The sequence below is a fragment of the Scyliorhinus torazame genome, chromosome 26 (genome assembly GCF_047496885.1).
Source record: "Scyliorhinus torazame isolate Kashiwa2021f chromosome 26, sScyTor2.1, whole genome shotgun sequence".
Lineage (NCBI taxonomy): Eukaryota > Metazoa > Chordata > Chondrichthyes > Carcharhiniformes > Scyliorhinidae > Scyliorhinus > Scyliorhinus torazame.
Window position 1 is genome coordinate 3150067 of NC_092732.1, and position 21842 is coordinate 3171908.

A 21842-nucleotide genomic window follows, 5' to 3' on the forward strand; every position below is an offset into this window, starting at 1 on the left:
CACTGGGGTACAGTCTCCCCCTCCTCTCCTGAAGTGCTGACTCTCACTGGGGTACAGACTCCCCCATCTCTCCTGAAGGTGCTGACTCTCACTGGGGTACAGGGTCCCCCTCCTCTCCTGAAGGTGCTGACTCTCACTGGGGTACAGTCTCCCTCCTCCCTGAAGGTGCTGACTCTCACTGGGGTACAGGTCCCCCTCCTCTCCTGAAGGTGCTGACTCTCACTGGGGTACAGACTCCCCCTCCTCTCCTGAAGGTGCTGACTCTCACTGGGGTACAGGGGTCCCCCTCCTCTCCTGAAGGTGCTGACTCTCACTGGGGTACAGGGTCCCCCTCCTCTCCTGAAGGTGCTGACTCTCACTGGGGTACAGACTCCCTCCTCCTCTCCTGAAGGTGCTGTCCTCTCACTGGGGTACAGACTCCCCCTCCTCTCCTGAAGGTGCTGACTCTCACTGGGGTACAGACTCCCTCCTCCTCTCCTGAAGGTGCTGTCTCTCACTGGGGTACAGACTCCCCCTCCTCTCCTGAAGGTGCTGACTCTCACTGGGGTACAGACTCCCCCTCCTCTCCTGAAGGTGCTGACTCTCACTGGGTACAGACTCCCCCTCCGCTCCTGAAGGTGCTGACTCACACTGGGGTACAGAGTCCCCCCTCCTCTCCTGAAGGTGCTGACTCTCACTGGGGTACAGACCCCCTCCTCTCCTGAAGGTGCTCACTCTCACTGGGGTACAGACCCCCTCCTCTCCTGAAGGTGCTGACTCTCACTGGGGTACAGAGTCCCCCTCCTCTCCTGAAGGTGCTGACTCTCACTGGGGTACAGACTCCCCCATCTCTCCTGAAGGTGCTGACTCTCACAGGGGTACAGAGTCCCCCTCCTCTCCTGAAGGTGCTGACTCACTGGGGTACAGACCCCCTCCTCTCCTGAAGGTGCTGACTCTCACTGGGGTCCAGACTCCCCCTCCTCTCCTGAAGGTGCTGACTCTCACTGGGGTACAGACTCCCCCGCCTCTCCTGAAGGTGCTGGCTCTGACTTGTACACGCACAGACACACACACAGACACACACACAGACACACACACAGACACACACACAGACACACACACAGACACACACACAGACACACACACAGACACACACACACACACAGTATTAGGGAGATCAGTGTGCGACAGGCGACCGCCCACCACAATGGACACGACCCCCTTGCCCGGCCCCACACGGTGACAGAGGGAAACCTGCACACCGCCCCCCAGTAAAGAACTGAGTTTGCGTTTGGCCGGACAGCAGCTGGTTGTCTGGGGGAGGGGGGAGCATCTGTACCGCCCCCTACCCCCACCCCCGGGCTGCGATGAGGTGGGCGGTGGTCACCCCCATTCCTGGGGTGCCCTGCTAGTCTGCGCCACAGAGCGCCCCAACCCAGCGCCCAGGGTGTCTCCCCACCCCCCTTTCACCTCCCCCCACCCGGGGGGGGGGGTCACCGTCAGAGCGTACGTCCTCCCTCGCCCACCCGGACCGGCCCCCAGGCAGGGAGGCTGCCCCGGTGGGAGCGAGAAGGGGAGCAGGATGGGGGGGGGGGGGGGGGGGGGGGGGGGGAGGGTGGGAGAGCACGGAACGGGACGCTTCCTCCCAATCCCATCCAGCAGGGGGCGAGGACAGGAGCGGGCCGCTCAGGGTCAGGCCGATCGCTGGAGGGTGGGAGTACAACGCGGACTCCCCACCCTCCCGCCCGCTCCCTCCGGGTGAGGGAGGGGGGGGGGCTACCAGTGTCGAGAGTCAACCAGCTCCGGCCGCAGGCTCAGTTTCTTCAGGGTCTCGTAGCCCACCACGATACAGAGAGCAGACGGGGTCGAAGACAGGACCCGGGCGGACAGCCCCTTGCTCAGGCCCCAGGCCCCCTCCTCGTGCATCAGCTGCCTGAAGGTCTGGGCCATCGAACGGCAGCCCTCCACCTGGAACCAGAGAGAGAGAGAGAGATTGGTTAGGAGCCGTCCCAGGGATCCTCCATACCCGCTGGGGCAACGGGAATGGTCATTTCATCGCCTGTAATTCACCGTTTACCAGGATGTTGCCTGGTATGGAGGGCATGAGGAGAGGTTGGATAAACTCGGTTTGTTCTCACTGGAACGAAGGAGGTTGAGGGGAGAATTGATAGAGGTCTACAAAATTATGAGGGGCATAGACAGAGTGGATAGTCAGAGGCTTTTCCCCAGGGTAGAGGGGTCAATTACTAGGGGCATAGGTTTAAGGTGAGAGGGGCAAGGTTTAGAGTAGATGTACGAGGCAAGTTTTTTACGCAGAGGGTAGTGGGTGCCTGGAACTCACTACCGGAGGAGGTAGTGGAAGCAGGGACGAAAGGGACATTTAAGGGGCATCTTGACAAATACATGAATAGGATGGGAATAGAGGGATACGGACCCTCGGACCTGGTATGGTAACTGCTTGCCCCAAGACCGCAAGAAACTTCAGAGAGTCGTGAACACCGCCCAGTCCATCACACAAGCCCCCCTCCCATCCATTGACTCCATCTACACCCTGTCATAATATCCGCTCGTGTATATAATGAGATGCAGACAGGCAGTGATTGACACACAGGATAACCAATGAACACACACGACACATAACAACCAATCACCAGACAGGACACCGCCACTATAAAGCACACAGGGCAGGAAGACTCTCCCTCTACAGGACACAGCTACTGAGATAGTCAGAGTGCACAAGGCAGCGAGCACTATCACCATGAGGTAGAGAGTTAGTCTGGTCAGGCCAGTAGGAGATTATCGGTCAGATTGATCGAGTGTCAACTCACAGCAGACTGTGTACAGCAATCAGGAAGTTCAGTAAAACAGAGTTGGACCCTCTCCTGTGTCGGAAGCCGGTTTCTAGTTTCACTGCATCCACTTGCAGTCAACGTTGAACCAACTCACTGAACACATCTACCCCTCCCGCTGCCTGGGGAAAGCGGGCAGCATAATCAAAGACCCCTCCCACCCGGCCTACTCACTCCTCCATCGGGCAGGAGATACAGAAGTCTGAGAACACGCACGGACAGACTCAAAAACAGCGCAGAGGAGGTTTACAAGAACATTGCCAGGGCTGGAGAATAGTAGCTACGAGGAGAGACTGGGTAGGTTGGGGTTATTTTCCCTGGGGCAGAGAAGGCCGAGGGGCGACTTAGTTGAGGCGGACAGAACGATGAGGGGGAGGGATGGAGTGGACAGGGCAAAATTGCTTCCCTAGCTGGAGGACTCCAGAACCAGGGGACATTGATTCAGGATAAGTGGCGGAAGGTGTAGAGGGGGGGACGTCCGGAGGCGGTGATGGGGTGGAGAGGCCGCTCCTTTGGTAGCTCCCGCTCGTGGTGGGCTTTGGGGACCTTTCCCCCCCCCCCCGGTTTACGGTGGATTTGACCGGTAGAATTGGAGGTTGGCGAAGAGAAGAGGTCTGCCCCACCAGTTTATGGAGTGGTGGAGCAGAAGTGGTCTGCAAAGGAGAGATTGTTCGAGAAGGAAGACAGTGGAGGCAGCAGCACAGGAAGGCATGGCGGAGGCTCAGGGACTGACATTCCCGGCCCAGTGGTCAACAGAGCAACTGGTGAACTCCCTCCAGGAGAGCTTTACGAAGCAGAGGCAAGAGAACCTGGGCCCGATTAAGACAGGGATTAGAGTGACAGAGATAAAGAGAGTGCATGAGAGAGACAGTGATAGAGAGGCAGAGAGTGATAGAGAGAAAGAGATAGAGACAGAGACTGAGAGAGAACATAGAACAGTACAGCGCAGAACAGGCCCTTCGGCCCTCGATGTTGTGCCGAGCATTGTCCGAAACCAAGATCGAGCTATCCCACTCCCTGTCATTCTGGTGCGATCCATGTGCCTGTCCAATAACCGCTTGAAAGTTCCCAAAGTGTCCGACTCCACTATCACAGCAGGCAGTCCATTCCACACCCGAACCACTCTCTGAGTAAAGAACCTACCTCGCACATCCCTCCTATATCTCCCACCCTGAATCTTACAGTTGTGCCCCCTTGTAACAGCTACATCCACCCGAGGAAATAGTCTCTGAACGTCCGCTCTATCTATCCCCCTCATTATCTTATAAACCTCTATTAAGTCGCCTCTCACCCTCCTCCACTCCAAAGAGAAAAGCCCTAGCTCCCTCAACCTTTCCTCATAAGACCTATCCTGCAAACCAGGCAGCATCCTGGTAAATCTCCTTTGCACCCTTTCCAATGCTTCCACATCCTTCCTGTAGTGAGGAGACCAGAACTGCAAACACTACTCCAAATGTGGTCTCACCAGGGTCATGCATAGTTGCAACATAACCCCGCGGCTCTTGAACTCAAACCCCCTGTTAATAAACGCTAACACACTATAAACCTTCTTCACGGCTCTATCCAGTGAAGTGGCAACCTTCAGAGATCTGTGGACATGAACCCCGAGATCTCTCTGTTCCTCCACATTCCTCAGAACCCTGCCGTTAACCCTGTAATCCGCATTCAAATTTGTCCAACCAAAATGAATCACCTCGCACTTATCAGGGTTAAACTCCATCTGCCACTTCTCAGCCCAGCTCTGTATCCTATCAATGTCTCTTTGCAGCCGACAGCAGCCCCCCACCTCATCCACTGCTCCACCAATCCTGGTGTCATCAGCAAATTTACTGACCCACCCTTCAGCCCCCTCCTCCAAGTTGTTGATAAAAATCACCAATCGCAGAGGACCCAGATTGACGGGACGGAGCAAAGGTTGGGAGCCCAGGGGACCGGCGATGCAGGAGAGGCGGTGGCTGTGCACGATGATCAGCGAACCGCGATGGCGACGGAGATGGAGCCGATGCAGAATCACCAGAACAGGCTGGAAGAGAAGGTGGAGGATCTGGAGGACAGGTCGCTCAGGCAGAGCCTGAGGATCGTGGGTCTCCTGGAGGGCAGCGAGGGATCGGACGCAAGGGCGTACGTGGCGGCTATGTTCAAGAGGCTGCTCGGGGAAGGTGCATTTAAATCGGCCCTTGGAGGTTGTCAGGCCGCACAGAGCGCTCGCGAGGAAGCGGCGGATGAATGAGCCGCCGAGGGCGATGGTGGCGTGATTGCACCGGTCCCTGGATAAGGAACAGATCTTGAGATGGGCGAACCCCGGCGGGCCCGACACCCCGAATATGGCCTCCCGAGGGCCCGGGTCCAGTTTCACCTGCACCACTTTAGAAATGACCCTAAACACCTCCTTCCAGTAATCCTCCAGCTCTGGACAGGACCAAAACACATGAACGTGATTAGCGGGGCCCCCCCCCCCCCTCGCAACGTTCTCACACATCGTCTACTCCTTCAAAGAATCGGCTCATCCTCGCCCTCGTGAGGTGCGCTCCGTATACCACCTTTAGATGTATCAGCCCCAACCTCGCGCACGAGGTGGAGGCGTTCACTCTCCGGAGCACCTCACACCAGACCCCCTCCTCCATACCCTCTCCCAACTCTTCCTCCCACTTTGCTTTGATCCCTTCCAGTGGTGCCTTATCCTCTTCCAGAATAGCTCCGCAAACCGCCGATACTACCCCCTTCTCCAGTCCCCCTGTCGTCAGCACCTCCTCCAGCAATGTGGAGACCGGGAAGCTCTGTATCTCCTTTCTGGTAAAGTCTCAAACCTGCATGTATCTAAATATTTCCCCCTGCTCCAGGCCACACTTCGCTTCCAGCTCCCTCAATCCTGCAAACCGACCCCGAAGAAACAAACCTTTTAGTGTCTTAATCCCCTTCTCCTCCCATTTCCGAAAATTTCCATCCCACTTCCCTGGCTCAAATCTGTGGTTCCCCGAATCGGCATTTCCCTTGACCCTGCCCCCAGCCCGAAGTGTTGGCGAAACTGCCTCCAGATTCTCAATGAGGCTATTATTACCGGACTCCCTGAGTATTTCCCCGGGCCATCGGGAGCGGCGCCGTTGCTAGCGCCTTCAGCCCCGACCCCCTGCACAAACTCTCCTCGATTCTGATCCACTGGGAATCAACCCCTCTGACCCAGCTCCGCACCTTCTCCACATTCGCCGCCCAGTACAACAGGTTCGGGAGACCCAAACCCCCTGCCTGCCTTCCCCTCTGTAGCAGCGCCTTTCTCACTCTGGCCACCTTCCCTCCCCACATGAACGACGCAACCCTTCCCTCAATCTCCCTGAAAAAAGCCTTTAGCAGGAAAATCGGCAGGTATTGAAAAATAAACAGGAATCACGGCAACACGTTCATTTTAACCGCCTGTACCCGACCTGCCAGTGACAGAGGGGGACCATCCCACCTTGCCAGGTCGGCTTTCACTCTCCCCACCAAACTAGAAATGTTGTACCTGCGGAGCCCCCCCACTCCCGGGCAACCTGCACCCCCAGGTACCTAAAATGAGTCCCTGCTCTACGGAATGGCAGCCCCCCCACCCCCGGCCAAGACACCACAAAATACTCACTCTTGTCTAGATTTAATTTGTACTCCGAGAAAGACCCAAACACTCGAAGCAGCTCCAATATTCCCCCTATCGACACACCCGGTTCCGACACGTACAACAAGTCATCGGTATATAAGGACACCCTGTGCTCTATCCAGCTCCCCCCCCCCCGCCGCCGCACTATTCCTTTCCATACCCCCAAACTTCTTGTGAATGGAGTGTTTAAGGGGGTTTCTAGCCGGCTATATGATCGGCGCCCCCAGATGGGGCGGAGGGTTCAGGCAGTTCTTGGAGGGTTTGGAGCTTCCGAAGGAGGAGGAAGGGTTAGTGGAGGGGTTGGGAGCCCCGATCGGGATTGGAGAAGTAGTGGAGGGATTTGAGGCCATGCAGTCGGGTAAGGCCCCAGGACCGGATGGATACCAAGTGGGGTTTTCTGGGCTGCTGGGCACTCTGCTGGTGAGCGCATTTAATGAGGCTCGGGAGCGAGGAGCTCTTGCCCCAACCGTGTTGCAGGCTTCAATATCATTGATCCTGAAGCGGGAGGGCCCAGAGCAATGTGGGTCATACTCCCTGCTGAATGTCGTTGCCCAATTGCACAGGCCCCAATCCTGGCCTCCAGGAGAGAGGATTGTGTTCCGGGGGTGATAGGGGAAGACCAGACGGGGTTGGTCAAGGGGAGGTGGTTAACAGCCAACGTTAGAAGGCCCCTGAATGTGATCATGATGTCCATCCGAGGGGAGGGAGGTGGAGATGGTGGTCGCCATGGACGCGGAGAAGGCCTTTGACCGGGGGCGGAGTGGAACTGTCTGTGGGAGGTCTTGGGATGGGTAGGGTTTGGGCAGGGCATTGTCGACTGTACCAGGCGCTGGTGGCGAGAGTGAGGACGAACCGGGTGAGTTCGGACTATTTTAGACTGAGCCGGGGGACAAGGCTAGGGTGTCCCCTCTCCCCCACTATTCTTTGCCTTCACTATGGAGCCATTGGCAATGGGGCTGGGAGCGTCAAAGGACTGGAAGGGGCTAGCCCGGGTGGGAAGGGCGGTGGACACGGGGTCTCGCGACAGGCAGACGGCCTGCTGCTATATATTTCCGACCCGTTGGGGGGGGGAATGGGGGGTTTATGCGGATCTGAGAGCCATGTGGCCGTTACTCAGGGTAGAAATTGAACATGGGTAAGAGCGAGATGTTTACGATCCAGGAAAGGGGGCGGGAGAGGAGGCTGGGGGAGTTGCCGTTGAAAGTGCGGGAGGGAGCTTCTGTCACCCGGGTATTGAGGTGGCACAGGGACGGGAGCAGCGACATGAATTAAACCTGGCCCGGTTGGTTGAACAAATGAAGGGTGACTTCCGGAGGTGGGACGGGCTCCCGTTGTCACTGGCGGGGAGGGTCCCGCCCGGGAAGGTCCCGGCCCTCCAGTGATTTCACTTTGTTTTCCAGTGTCTCCCTATTTTTATGCCAAAGGCCTTTTCGAAGCGGGTGAATGCGGTGATCTCTGGCTTTCTGTGGGAGGGTCAAACCTCGTGAGTGCGGAAAGTGTGGAGGCACGAGGGGGGGGGGGGTGGCACTGCCGAACGTGAGTAACTGCGACTGGGCGGCGAATGTGGCCACGATTAGGAAGTGGGTGATGGGGGAGGGGTCGGTGTGGGAGCGGGTGGAGGTGGCGTCAGGTAAGGGCACAAGTTTGGGGGCATTGGTAACGGCTCCTCTGCCGATCTCGCCGGCCCGGTACGCCACAGGCCCCCGGCGGGGGCTCTGAGAGTCTGGGGGGCAGTGGCGGACAGGTGGGAGCGTCGGCGTGGGCCCCAATTTGTAACGATCGCCGGTTTGTCCCGGGGGGGAGGCTGGATGGGGGGGGGGGGGGGTTTCGGAGGTGGCAGAGGGCAGGGATTGAGAGGCCGGGGGGGGGGGGGGGGGGGGGGATCCGTGTATCGATGGGAGCGTCCCCCGTTTGGAGGATCTGGAAGTGGAGTTTGAATTGCCGGGAGGGAGTGGGTTCCGATGTCTGCCAGTGAGGGAATTCTGTGCCAAGGCAGGTTTTTACCTGTCCGCTTCTACCGCCACAGGGGATGCAGGACACGGTAGTTTCGACAACGGGGGTGGGGGAGGGGAAGGTATCGGAAATTTTTTAAAGAGCTTATGGAGTTGGGGGGGGGGGGGGGGGGGGGGGACCCAGATAGGGGGGACAAAACGTAAATGGGAAGATGGGCTGGGAGGGGAGGTCGAGGCGGGCCTGTGGGAGGAGGCTCTGAGCAGAGTCAACACATCCCCATCATGGGCCAGGCTCAGCCTGGGACAATTCAAGGCGGTTCACCGGGCACACATGACGGTGGCTTGTACGAGCAGGCTTTTGGGGGGCAGAGGACAGGTGTGGGCACATCTTGTCCACATGTTTTGGGCGTGCCCGAAGCTCGGGGGGGGGGGGGGGGGAGACTCGGGCAGGGAGCGGCAGAACGTCATGCCCGGGGTGCCGAAGGCGAGGGTGGCACCGGATCCCGAGGTGGCGGTTCCTGGAAGATCTGGGCAGCGAGAGAGGCTGACGTTTCGGCCCCTGGCCGTTGGGTTGCCCGGAGGTGGATGTCGCGAGCGTGGAGGCACTCGGAGCCCCCACCGAAACCAGGGGGTACGGGTCAGCGATGTGGCTGCATTTCTCGGGCTGGAGAAAAATCACGTTCGCCACAAGAGGATCGCCGTTGGGGTTCGTTCGGAGGTGGCAGCCGTTTATACACTTCCTCGGGGAAAACTGGACGCCAGCAGATTCGATATGGGGGAGTTCGACTATGTCGGTCTAGCTCAGGCGAGAACTGTGGGAGGTGGAGGGTCAGTTACGTGTTGAACGATATCAATATCTGTCTTTTTAATTATAAAACCATCAAAGCCTCAATAAAAAGATTTTGAAAAAGTGGAGAGGGGACGTGAGGGTAGTGGGAGTCTGCAACTCGCTTTCTGAGTTGGTGATGGAGACAGATCCTAAATACTGTTACAAAGGGCTTGGCTCTGCTCCTGGAGTGCTGGGAGCTGCAGGGTAGGGACTGGTTGCAGGGGGGTGGGGTTAGAAAGGGCAGCTGGGTGTCCTCGGGCAAACAGGGACAAGGGGGGCTTCTGTGCTGCAGATTTCAGTGAATCCAATTGCAGATATTTCCTGACTGCAATTTCATCATCTGCCCCAGCGATGGTCGACGCCACCCACCAGGGTCAGTACTGAGGGTGCGCCGCACTGTCAGAGGGTCAGTACTGAGGGTGCGCCGCACTGTCAGAGGGTCAGTACTGAGGGTGCGCCGCACGGTCAGAGGGTCAGTACTGAGGGAGTGCCGCACTGTCAGAGGGTCAGTACTGAGGGAGTGCCGCGCTGTCAGAGGGTCAGTACTGAGGGAGTGCCGCACTGTCAGAGGGTCAGTACTGAGGGTGCGCCGCACGGTCAGAGGGTCAGTACTGAGGGTGCGCCGCACTGTCAGAGGGTCAGTACTGAGGGTGCGCCGCACGGTCAGAGGGTCAGTACTGAGGGAGCGCCGCACTGTCGGAGGGTCAGTACTGAGGGAGTGCCGCACTGTCGGAGGGTCAGTACTGAGGGAGCGCAGCACTGTCGGAGGGTCAGTACTGAGGGAGCTCCGCACTGTCAGAGGGTCAGTACTGAGGGAGCGCTGCACTGTCAGAGGGTCAGTACTGAGGGAGTGCCGCATTGTGGGAGGGTCAGTACTGAGGGAGTGCCGCACTGTCAGAGGGTCAGTACTGAGGGAGTGCCGCACTGTTGGAGGGTCAGTAGTGAGGGAGTGCTGCACTGTTGGAGGATAAGTGCTGAGGGAGTGCCACACTGTCAGAGGGTCAGTACTGAGGGAGTGCCGCACTGTGGGAGGGTCAGTACTGAGGGAGCGCCGCACTGTCAAAGGGTCAGTACTGAGGGAGCGCCGCACTGTCAGAGGGTCAGTACTGAGGGAGCCCCGCACTGTCAGAGGGTCAGTACTGAGGGAGTGCCGCACTGTGGGAGGGTTAGTACTGAGGGAGCGCCGCATTGTGGGAGGGTCAGTACTAAGGGAACTTTGCACTGTCAGAGGGTCAGTACTGAGGGTGCGCCGCACTGTGGGAGGGTCAGTGCTGAGGGAGCGCCGCACTGTCAGAGGGTCAGTACTGAGGGAGTGCCGCACTGTGGGAGGGTCAGTGCTGAGGGAGCACCGCACTGTGGGAGGGTCTGTACAGAGGGAGCGCCGCACTGTCAGAGGGTCAGTACTGAGGGAGCGCCGCACTATCAGAGGGTCAGTACTGAGGGAGTGCCGCACTGTCAGAGGGTCAGTACTGAGGGAGTGCCGCACTGTCAGAGGGTCAGTACTGAGGGAGTGCCGCACTGTCAGAGGGTCAGTACTGAAGGAGTGCCACACTGTCAGAGGGTCAGTACTGAGGGAGTGCCGCACTGTCAGAGGGTCAGTACTGAGGGAGTGCCGCACTGTGGGAGGGTCAGTGCTGAGGGAGCACCGCACTGTAGGAGGGTCTGTACAGAGGGAGCGCCGCACTGTCAGAGGGTCAGTACTGAGGGAGCGCCGCACTATCAGAGGGTCAGTACTGAGGGAGTGCCGCACTGTCAGAGGGTCAGTACTGAGGGAGTGCCGCACTGTCAGAGGGTCAGTACTGAGGGAGTGCCGCACTGTCAGAGGGTCAGTACTGAGGGAGTGCTGCACTGTCAGAGAGTCAGTACTGAGGGAGTGCTGCACTGTCAGAGAGTCAGTACTGAGGGAGTGCCGCACTGTCAGAGGGTCAGTACTGAGGGAGTGCCGCACTGTCAGAGGGTCAGTACTGAGGGAGTGCCGCACTGTCAGAGGGTCAGTACTGAGGGAGTGCCGCACTGTCAGAGGGTCAGTACTGAGGGAGTGCCACACTGTCAGAGGGTCAGTACTGAGGGAGTGCCGCACTGTCAGAGGGTCAGTACTGAGGGAGTGCCGCACTGTCAGAGGGTCAGTACTGAGGGAGTGCCGCCCTGTCGGAGGGTCAGTACTGAGGGAGCCCCGCACCGTGGGAGGGTCAGTACTGAGGGAGCTCTGCACTGTGGGAGGGTTAGTACTGAGGGAGCGCCGCACTGTGGGAGGGTCAGTACTGAGGGAGTGCCGCACTGTGGGAGGGTCAGTGCTGAGGGAGCGCCGCACTGTGGGAGGGTTGGTGCTGAGGGAGCTCCCCCAGCGCGGAGGATCCGTACTGAGGGAGCGCCGCACCGTCGGAGGGTCAGTACTGAGGGAGCGCCGCACTGTTGGAGGGTCAGTACTGAGGGAGTGCCGCACTGTCAGAGGGTCAGTACTGAGGGAGCGCGGCACTGTCAGAGGGTCAGTACTGAGGGAGTGCCGCACTGTCAGAGGGTCAGTACTGAGGGAGTGCCGCACTGTCAGAGGGTCAGTACTGAGGGAGCGCGGTACTGTGGAGGGTCAGTACTGAGGGAGCGCCGCACTGTCAGAGGGTCAGTACTGAGGGAGTGCCGCACTGTCAGAGGGTCAGTACTGAGGGAGTGCCGCACTGTGGGAGGGTCAGTTCTGAGGGAGTAACGCACTGGCGGAGGATCAGGACAGAGGGAGCGCCACACTGTGTCAGGGTCAGTACTGAGGGAGCTCTGCACTGTGGGAGTGTCAGTACTGAGGGAGCGCCGCACTGTGGGAGGGTCAGTACTGAGGGAGCGCCGCACTGTGGGAGGGTCAGTACTGAGGGAACTCCGCACTGTCAGAGGGTCAGTACTGAGGGAGCGCCGCATTGTGGGAGGGTCAGTACTGAGGGAGTGTCGCACTGTGGGAGTGTCAGTACTGAGGGAGTGCTGCACTGTCAGAGGGTCAGTACTGAGGGAGTGCCGCACTGTGGGAGGGTCAGTACTGAGGGAACTCCGCACTGTCTGAGGGACAGTACTGAGGGAACTCCGCACTGTCAGAGGGTCAGTACTGAGGGAGCTCCGCACTGTGGGAGGGTCAGTACTGAGGGAGCGCCGCACTGTGGGAGGGTCAGTACTGAGGGAGCGCCGCACTGTGGGAGGGTCAGTACTGAGGGAGTGCCGCACTGTGGGAGGGTCAGTACCAAGGGAGTGCCACACTGTGGGAGGGCCAGTACTGAGGGAGCGCCGCACTGTGGGAGGGTCAGTACTGAGGGAGTGCTGCACTGTGGGAGGGTCAGTACTGAGGGAGCTCCGCACTGTGGCAGGGTCAGTATTGAGGGAGCACCGCACTGTCGGAGGGTCAGTACTGAGGGAGTGCCGCACTGTCAGAGGGTCAGTACTGAGTGAGCACCGCACTGTCAGAGGGTCAGTACTGAGGGAGTGCCGCACTGTGGGAGGGTCATTACTGAGGGAGCACCGCACTGTCAGAGGGTCAGTACTGAGGGAGCGCCGCATTGTGGGAGGGTCAGTACTGAGGGAGTGTCGCACTGTGGGAGGGTCAGTACTGAGGGAACTTCGCACTGTCAGAGGGTCAGTACTGAGGGAGCGCCGCATTGTGGGAGGGTCAGAACTGAGGGAACTCAACACTGTGGGAGGGTCAGTGCTGAGGGAGCGCCGCACTGTGCGAGGGTCAGTACTGAGGGAGCGCAGCACTGTGGGAGGGTCAGTGCTGAGAGAGTGCCGCACTGTTAGAGGGTCAGTACTGAGGGAGCTACGTACTGTGGGAGGGTTAGTACTGAGGGAGCACTGCACTGTGGGAGGGTCAGTGCTGAGGGAGCGCCGCACTGTGGGAGGGTCAGTACTGAGGGAGCACCGCACTGTGGGAGAGTCAGTGCTGAGGGAGCGCTGCACTGTGGGAGGGTCAGTACTGAGGGAGCGGCGCACTGTGGGTAGGTCAGTGCTGAGGGAGCGCCGCACTGTGGGAGGGTCAGTACTGAGGCAGCTCCGCACTGTGGGAGGGTCAGTACTGAGGGAGCGCTGCACTGTGGGAGGGTCAGTGCTGAGAGAGTGCCGCACTGTTAGAGGGTTAGTACTGAGGGAGCACTGCACTGTGGGAGGGTCAGTGCTGAGGGAGCGCCGCACTGTGGGAGGGTCAGTACTGAGGGAGTGCCGCACTGTGGGAGGGTCAGTACTGAGGGAGTGCCGCACTGTGGGAGAGTCAGTACTGAGGGAGTGCCGCACTGTGGGAGAGTCAGTACTGAGGGAACTCCGCACTGTGGGAGGGTCAGTACTGAGGGCGCGCCGCACTGTGGGAGGGTCAGTACTGAGGGAGCGCCGCACTGTGGGAGGGTCAGTACTGAGGGAGTGCCGCACTGTGGGAGTGTCAGTGTTGAGGGAGCTCCGCACTGTGGGAGGGTCAGTACTGAGGGAGCGCTGCACTGTGGGAGTGTCAGTGCTGAGTGAGCGCCGCACTGTGCGAGGGTCAGTACTGACGGAGCGCAGCACTGTGGGAGGGTCAGTACTGAGAGAGCTCCGCACTGTGGGAAGGTCAGTACTGAGGGAGCTACGTACTGTGGGAGGGTTAGTACTGAGGGAGCACTGCACTGTGGGAGGGTCAGTACTGAGGGAGCGCCGCACTGTGGGAGGGTCAGTACTGAGGGAGCGCCGCACTGTGGGAGGGTCAGTACTGAGGGAGCGCCGCTCTGTGGGAGGGTCTGTACTGAGGGAGCGCCGCACTGTGGGAGGGTCAGTACTAAGGGAACTTTGCACTGTCGGAGGGTCCGTACTGAGGGAGACCCGCACTGTGGGAGGGTCAGTGCTGAGGGAGCACCGCACTGTGGGAGGGTCAGTACTTAAGAAGTGCCGCACTGTCGGAGGGTCAGTACTGAGGGACCACCGCACTGTGGGAGGGTCAGTACTGAGGGTGCGCCGCACTGTGGGATGGTCAGTATTGAGGGAGCCCCGCACTGTGGGAGGGCCAGTACTGAGGGAGCGCCGCACTGTCGGAGGGTCAATACTGAGGGAGTGCCGCACTGTCGGAGGGTCAGTACTGAGGGAGCGCCGCACTGTGGGAGGGTCAGTACTGAGGGAGCTCGGCACTGTGGGAGGGCCAGTACTGAGGGAGTGCCGCTCTGTGGGAGGGTCAGTACTGAGGGAGCGCCGCACTGTCGGAGGGTCAATACTGAGGGAGTGCCGCACTGTCGGAGGGTCAGTACTGAGGGAGCGCCGCACTGTGGGAGGGTCAGTACTGAGGGAGCGCCGCACTGTGGGAGGGTCAGTACTGAGGGAGCTCGGCACTGTGTGAGGGTCAGTACTGAGGGAACTCCGCACTGTGGGAGGGTCAGTACTGAGGGAGCTCGGCACTGTGTGAGGGTCAGTACTGAGGGAACTCCGCACTGTTAGAGGGTCAGTACTGAGGGAGCTACGTACTGTGGGAGGGTAAGTACTGAGGGAGCACTGCACTTTGGGAGGGTCAGTGCTGAGGGAGCGCCGCACTGTGGGAGGGTCAGTACTGAGGCAGCTCCGCACTGTGGGAGGGTCAGTACTGAGGGAGCGCTGCACTGTGGGAGGGTCAGTGCTGAGAGAGTGCCGCACTGTTAGAGGGTCAGTACTGAGGGAGCACTGCATTGTGGGAGGGTCAGTGCTGAGGGAGCGCCGCACTGTGGGAGGGTCAGTACTGAGGCAGCTCCGCACTGTGGGAGGGTCAGTACTGAGGGAGCGCCGCACTGTGGGAGGGTCAGTACTGAGGGAGTGCCGCACTGTGGGAGTGTCAGTGTTGAGGGAGCTCCGCACTGTGGGAGGGTCAGTACTGAGGTAGCGCTGCACTGTGGGAGTGTCAGTGCTGAGTGAGCGCCGCACTGTGCGAGGGTCAGTACTGAGGGAGCGCAGCACTGTGGGAGGGTCAGTACTGAGAGAGCTCCGCACTGTGGGAAGGTCAGTGCTGAGGGAGCGCCGCACCGTGGGAGGGTCAGTGCTGAGGGAGCTGCGCACTGTGGGAGGGGCAGTACTGAGGGAGCTCCGCACTGTGGGAGGGTCAGTACTGAGGGAGCGCCGCACTGTGGGAGGGTCAGTACTGAGGGAGCACCGCACTGTGGAAGGGGCAGTACTGAGGGAGCGCCGCACTGTGGAAGGGTCAGTACTGAGGGAGTGCCGCATTGTGGGAGGGTCAGTACTGAGGGAACTCCGCACTGCCAGAGGGTCAGTACTGAGGGAGTGCCGCACTGTGGGAGGGTCAGCACTGAGAGAACTCCGCACTGCCAGAGGGTCAGTACTGAGGGAGTGCCGCACTGTGGGAGGGTCAGCACTGAGGGAACTCCGCACAGTGGGCCGGTCAGTGCTGAGGGAGCGACGCACTGTGCGAGGGTCAGTACTGAGGGAGCTACGTACCGTGGGAGCGTTAATACTGAGGGAGCACTGCACTGTGGGAGGGTCAGTGCTGAGGGAGCGCCGCACTGTGGGAGGGTCAGTACTGAGGGAGTGCCGCACTGTGGGAGGGTCAGTACTGAGGGAGCTCCGCACTGTGGGAGGGTCAGTACTGAGGGAGTGCCGCACTGTGGGAGGGTCAGTACTGAGGGAGCGCCGCACTGTGGGAGGGTCAGTACTGAGGCAGCTCCGCACTGTGGGAGGTTCAGTACTGAGGGAACGCTGCACTGTGGGAGTGTCAGTGCTGAGGGAGCTCCGCACTGTGGGAGGGTCAGTACTGAGGGAGCGCTGCACTGTGCGAGGGTCAGTACTGAGGGAGCGCAGCACTGTGGGAGGGTCAGTACTGAGGGAGCGCTGCACTGTGCGAGGGTCAGTACTGAGGGAGCTACGTACCGTGGGAGCGTTAATACTGAGGGAGCACTGCACTGTGGGAGGGTCAGTGCTGAGGGAGCGCCGCACTGTGGGAGGGTCAGTACTGAGGGAGCGCCGCACTGTGGGAGGGTCAGTACTGAGGCAGCTCCGCACTGTGGGAGGTTCAGTACTGAGGGAACGCTGCACTGTGGGAGTGTCAGTGCTGAGGGAGCTCCGCACTGTGGGAGGGTCAGTACTGAGGGAGCGCTGCACTGTGCGAGGGTCAGTACTGAGGGAGCGCAGCACTGTGGGAGGGTCAGTACTGAGGGAGCGCTGCACTGTGCGAGGGTCAGTACTGAGAGAGCCCCGCACTGTCGGAGGGTCAGTACTGAGGGAGCTCCGCACTGTGGGAGGGTCAGTGCTGAGGGAGCGCCGCACTGTCGGAGGGTTAGTACTGAGGGAGCGCCGCACTGTCGGATGGGCAGTACTGAGGGAGCGCCGCTCTGTGGGAGGATCAGTGCTGAGGGAGTGCCGCACTGTGGGAGGATCAGTGCTGAGGGAGCGCCGTACTGTGGGAGGGTCAGTACTGAGGGAGCTCTTCACTGAGGGTAGGTCAGTGCTGAGGGAGTGCCGCACTGTGGGAGGGTCAGTGCTGAGGGAGCTCCGCACTGTGGGAGGGCCAGTACTGAGGGAGCGCTGCACTGTGGGAGGGTCAGTGCTGAGGGAGCGCCGCACTGTGCGAGGGTCAGTACTGAGGTAGCGCAGCACTGTGGGAGGGTCAGTACTGAGGTAGCGCAGCACTGTGGGAGGGTCAGTACTGAGGGAGTGCCGCACTGTTAGAGGGTCAGTACTGAGGGAGCTACGTACTGTGGGAGGGTTAGTACTGAGGGAGCACTGCACTGTGGGAGGTTCAGTGCTGTGGGAGCGCCGCACTGTGGGAGAGTCAGTACTGAGGGAGCGCCGCACTGTGGGAGGGTCAGTACTGAGGCAGCTCCGCACTGTGGGAGGGTCAGTACTGAGGGAGCGCTGCACTGTGGGAGGGCCAGTGCTGAGAGAGTGCCGCACTGTTAGAGGGTCATTACTGAGGGAGCACCGCACTGTGGGAGGGTCAGTACTGAGGGAGCCCCGCACTGTCGGAGGGTCAGTACTGAGGGAGCCCCGCACTGTGGGAGGGTCAGTGCTGAGGGAGCTCCGCACTGTGGCAGGGTCAGTATTGAGGGAGCACCGCACTGAGGGAGGGTCAGTACTGAGGGAGCGCCGCACTGTGGGAGGGTCAGAACTGAGGGAGCGCCGCACTGTGGGAGTGGCAGTACTGAGGGAGCTACGTACTGTGGGAGGATTAGTACTGAGGGAGCACTGCACTGTGGGAGGGTCAGTGCTGAGGGAGAGCCGCACTGTGGGAGGGTCAGTACTGAGGGAGCTCCGCACTGTGTGAGGGTCAGTACTGAGGGAGCGCCGCACTGTGGGAGGGTCAGTACTGAGGGAACTCCGCACTGTCTGAGGGTCAGTACTGAGGGAACTCAGCACTGTCAGAGGGTCAGTACTGAGGGAGCTCCACACTGTGGGAGGGTCAGTACTGAGGGAACTCCACACTGTCGGAGGGTCAGTACTGAGGGAGCACCGCAATGTGGGAGGGTCAGTACTGAGGGAGTGCCGCACTGTGGGAGGATCAGTACTGAGGGAGCGCCGCACTGTGGGAGGGTTGGTGCTGAGGGAGCTCCCCCAGCGCGGAGGATCCGTACAGAGGGAGCACCGCACCGTCGGAGGGTCAGTACTGAGGGAGCGCCGCACTGTCGGAGGGTCAGTACTGAGGGAGTGCCGCACTGTCGGAGGGTCAGTACTGAGGGAGTGCCGCACTGTCAGAGGGTCAGTGCTGAGGCAGCGCCGCACTGTGGGAAGGTAAGTACTGAGGGAGTGCCGCACTGTGGGAGGGTCAGTACTGAGGGAGTAACGCACTGGCGGAGGGTCAGGACAGAGGGAACTCCGCACTGTCAGATGGTCAGTACTGAGGGGGCGCCGCCCTGTGGGAGGGTCAGTACAGAGGGAGTGCCGCACTGTCGGAGAGTCAGTACTGAGGGAACTCCACACTGTGGGAGGGTCAGTACTGAGGGAGCGCCGCACTGTGGGAGGGTCAGTACTGAGGGAACTCCGCACTGTCTGAGGGTCAGGACTGAGGGAACTACGCACTGTCAGAGGGTCAGTACTGAGGGAGCTCCGCACTGTGGGAGGGTCAGTGCTGAGGGAGCGCCGCCCTGTGGGAGGGTCAGTACAGAGGGAGTGCCGCACTGTCGGAGAGTCAGTACTGAGGGAACTCCACACTGTGGGAGGGTCAGTACTGAGGGAGGACCGCACTGTGGGAGGGTCAGGACTGAGGGAGCGCCGCACTGTGGGAGGGCAGGTACTGAGGGAGCACCGCACTGTGGTCGGGTCAGTACTGAGGGAGTGCCGCACTGTGGGAGGATCCGTACTGGGGAAGCGCCGCACTGTCGGAGGGTCAGTACTGAGGGAGCGCCGCACTGTCAGAGGGTCAGTACTGAGGGAGCTCCGCACTGTGGGAGGGTCAGCACTGAGGGAGTGCCGCACTGTCGGAGGGTCAGTACTGAGGGAGCGCAGCACTGTTGGAGGGTCAGTACTGAGGGAGCGCCGCACTGTCAGAGGGTCAGTACTGAGGGAGCGCCGCACTGTGGGAGGGTCAGTGCTGAGGGAACGCCGCACTGTGGGAGGGTCAGTACTGAGGCAGCCCCGCACTGTGGGAGGGTCAGTACTGAGGGAGTGCCGCACTGTCAGAGGGTCAGTACTGAGGGAACGCCGCACTGTGGGAGGGTCAGTACTGAGGTAGCGCCGCAGTGTGGGAGGGTCAGTACTGAGGGAGTGCTGCACTGTGGGAGGGTCAGTATTGAGGGAGCTCCGCACTGTGGCAGGGTCAGTATTGAGGGAGCACCGCACTGTCGGAGGGTCAGTACTGAGGGAGTGCCGCACTGTCAGAGGGTCAGTACTGAGGGAGCGCCGCACTGTGGGAGGGTCAGTACTGAGGGAGTGCCGCACTGTGGGAGGGTCAGTACTGAGGGAGCCCCGCACTGTGGGAGAGTCAGTACTGAGGGAGTGCCGCACTGTGGGAGGGTCAGTACTGAGGGAAACCCGCACTGTGGGAGGGTCAGTACTGAGGGAACACCGCACTGTGGGAGGGTCAGTACTGAGGGAGCGCCGCACTGTGGGAGGGTCAGTACTGAGGGAGTGCCGCACTGTGGGAGGGTCAGTACTGAGGGAGCTCCGCACTGTGGGAGGGTCAGTACTGAGGGAGCTCCGCACTGTGGGAGGGCCAGTACTGAGGGAGAGCCGCACTGTCGGAGGGCCAGTACTGAGGGAGTGCCGCCCTGTGGGAGGTTCAGAACTGAGGGAACTCCACACTGTCTGAGGGTCAGTACTGAGGGAGCACCGGACTGTGGGAGGGTCAGTACGGAGGGAGTGCCGCACTGTGGGAGGATCAGTACTGAGGGAGCGCCGCACTGTGGGAGGGTTGGTGCTGAGGGAGCTCCCCCAGCGCGGAGGATCCGTACTGAGGGAGCGCCGCACCGTCGGAGGGTCAGTACTGAGGGAGCGCCGCACTGTCGGAGGGTCAGTACTGAGGGAGTGCCGCACTGTCAGAGGGTCAGTACTGAGGGAGTGCGGCACTGTGGAGGGTCAGTACTGAGGGAGTGCCGCACTGTCAGAGGGTCAGTACTGAGGGAGCGCGGTACTGTGGAGGGTCAGTACTGAGGGAGCGCCGCACTGTCAGAGGGTCAGTACTGAGGGAGTGCCGCACTGTCAGAGGGTCAGTACTGAGGGAGTGCAGCATTGTGGGAGGGTCAGTTCTGAGGGAGTAACGCACTGGCGGAGGTCAGGACAGAGGGAGCGCCACACTGTGTCAGGGTCAGTACTGAGGGAGCTCTGCACTGTGGGAGTGTCAGTACTGAGGGAGCGCCGCACTGTGGGAGGGTCAGTACTGAGGGAGCGCCGCACTGTGGGAGGGTCAGTACTGAGGGAACTCCGCACTGTCTGAGGGACAGTACTGAGGGAACTCCGCACTGTTAAAGGGTCAGTACTGAGGGAGCGCCGCATTGTGGGAGGGTCAGTACTGAGGGAGTGTCGCACTGTGGGAGTGTCAGTACTGAGGGAGTGCTGCACTGTCAGAGGGTCAGTACTGAGGGAGCGCCGCACAGTGGGAGGGTCAGTACTGAGGGAGCGCCGCACTGTGGGAGGGCTGGTACTGAGGGAGCACCGCACTGTGGTGGGGTCATTACTGAGGGAGTGCCACACTGTGGCAGGGTCAGTACTGAGGGAGCGCCGCACTGTCAGAGGGTCAGTACTGAGGGAGTGCAGCACTGTGGGAGGGTCAGTACTGAGGGAGCCCTGCAGTGTGGGAGGGTCAGTACTGAGGGAGTGCAGCACTGTGGGAGGGTCAGTACTGAGGGAAACCCGCACTGTGGGAGGGTCAGTACTGAGGGAGCGCCGCACTGTGGGAGGGTCAGTACTGAGGGAGTGCCGCACTGTGGGTCAGTACCAAGGGAGTGCCACACTGTGGGAGGGCCAGTACTGAGGGAGCGCCGCACTGTGGGAGGGTCAGTACTGAGGGAGTGCTGCACTGTGGGAGGGTCAGTACTGAGGGAGCTCCGCACTGTGGCAGGGTCAGTATTGAGGGAGCACCGCACTGTCGGAGGGTCAGTGCTGAGGGAGTGCCGCACTGTCAGAGGGTCCGTACTGAGTGAGCACCGCACTGTCAGAGGGTCAGTACTGAGGGAGTGCCGCACTGTGGGAGGGTCATTACTGAGGGAGCACCGCACTGTCAGAGGGTCAGTACTGAGGGAGTGCCGCACTGAGGGAGGGTCAGTACTGAGGGTACTCCGCACTGTCAGAGGGTCAGTACTGAGGGAGCGCCGCATTGTGGGAGGGTCAGTACTGAGGGAGTGTCGCACTGTGGGAGGGTCAGTACTGAGGGAACTCCGCACTGTCAGAGGGTCAGTACTGAGGGAGCGCCGCATTGTGGGAGGGTCAGAACTGAGGGAACTCAACACTGTGGGAGGGTCAATGCTGAGGGAGCGCCGCACTGTGCGAGGGTCAGTACTGAGGGAGCGCAGCACTGTGGGAGGGTCAGTGCTGAGAGAGTGCCGCACTGTTAGAGGGTCAGTACTGAGGGAGCTACTTACTGTGGGAGGGTTAGTACTGAGGGAGCACTGCACTGTGGGAGGGTCAGTGCTGAGGGAGCGCCGCACTGTGGGAGGGTCAGTACTGAGGGAGCACCGCACTGTGGGAGAGTCAGTGCTGAGGGAGCGCTGCACTGTGGGAGGGTCAGTACTGAGGGAGCGGCGCACTGTGGGTAGGTCAGTGCTGAGGGAGCTCCGCACTGTGGGAGGGTCAGTGCTGAGGGAGCTCCGCACTGTGGGAGGGTCAGTACTGAGGGAGTGCCGCACTGTCGGAGGGTCAGTACTGAGGGAGCTCTGCACTGTGGGAGGGTCAGTACTGAAGGAGTGCCGCACTGTCAGAGGGTCAGTACTGAGGGAGTGCCGCACTGTCAGAGGGTCAGTACTGAGGGAGCGCCGCACTGTCGGAGGGTCAGTGCTGAAGGAGCGCCGAACTGTCGGAGGGTCAGTACTGAGGGAGTGCCGCACTGTGGGAGGGTCAGTACTGAGGGAGTGCCGCACTGTCGGAGGGTCAGTACTGAGGGAGCTCTGCACTGTGGGAGTGGCAGCACTGAGGGATCGCTGCACTGTGGGAGGGTCAGTACTGAGGGAGTTCCGCACTGTGGCAAGGTCAGTACTGAGGGAGTGCCGCACTGTGGGAGG

The 21842-nt window shown here is 60.6% G+C and overlaps 1 protein-coding gene across 1 annotated transcript in view; it reads right to left on the reverse strand.

The window, feature by feature from the left end:
* Positions 1-1595: 1595 nt before the first annotated feature.
* The window catches only part of LOC140403038 (solute carrier family 25 member 44-like), a 176853-nt gene continuing 156606 nt past the window's right edge, over positions 1596-21842 (reverse strand). Inside the window, exon 3 of the mRNA XM_072490716.1 lies at positions 1596-1947. Coding sequence (XP_072346817.1) covers positions 1756-1947 — 192 coding nt within the window. The 3' untranslated portion in view covers positions 1596-1755. The remainder of the gene's footprint in view (positions 1948-21842) is intronic.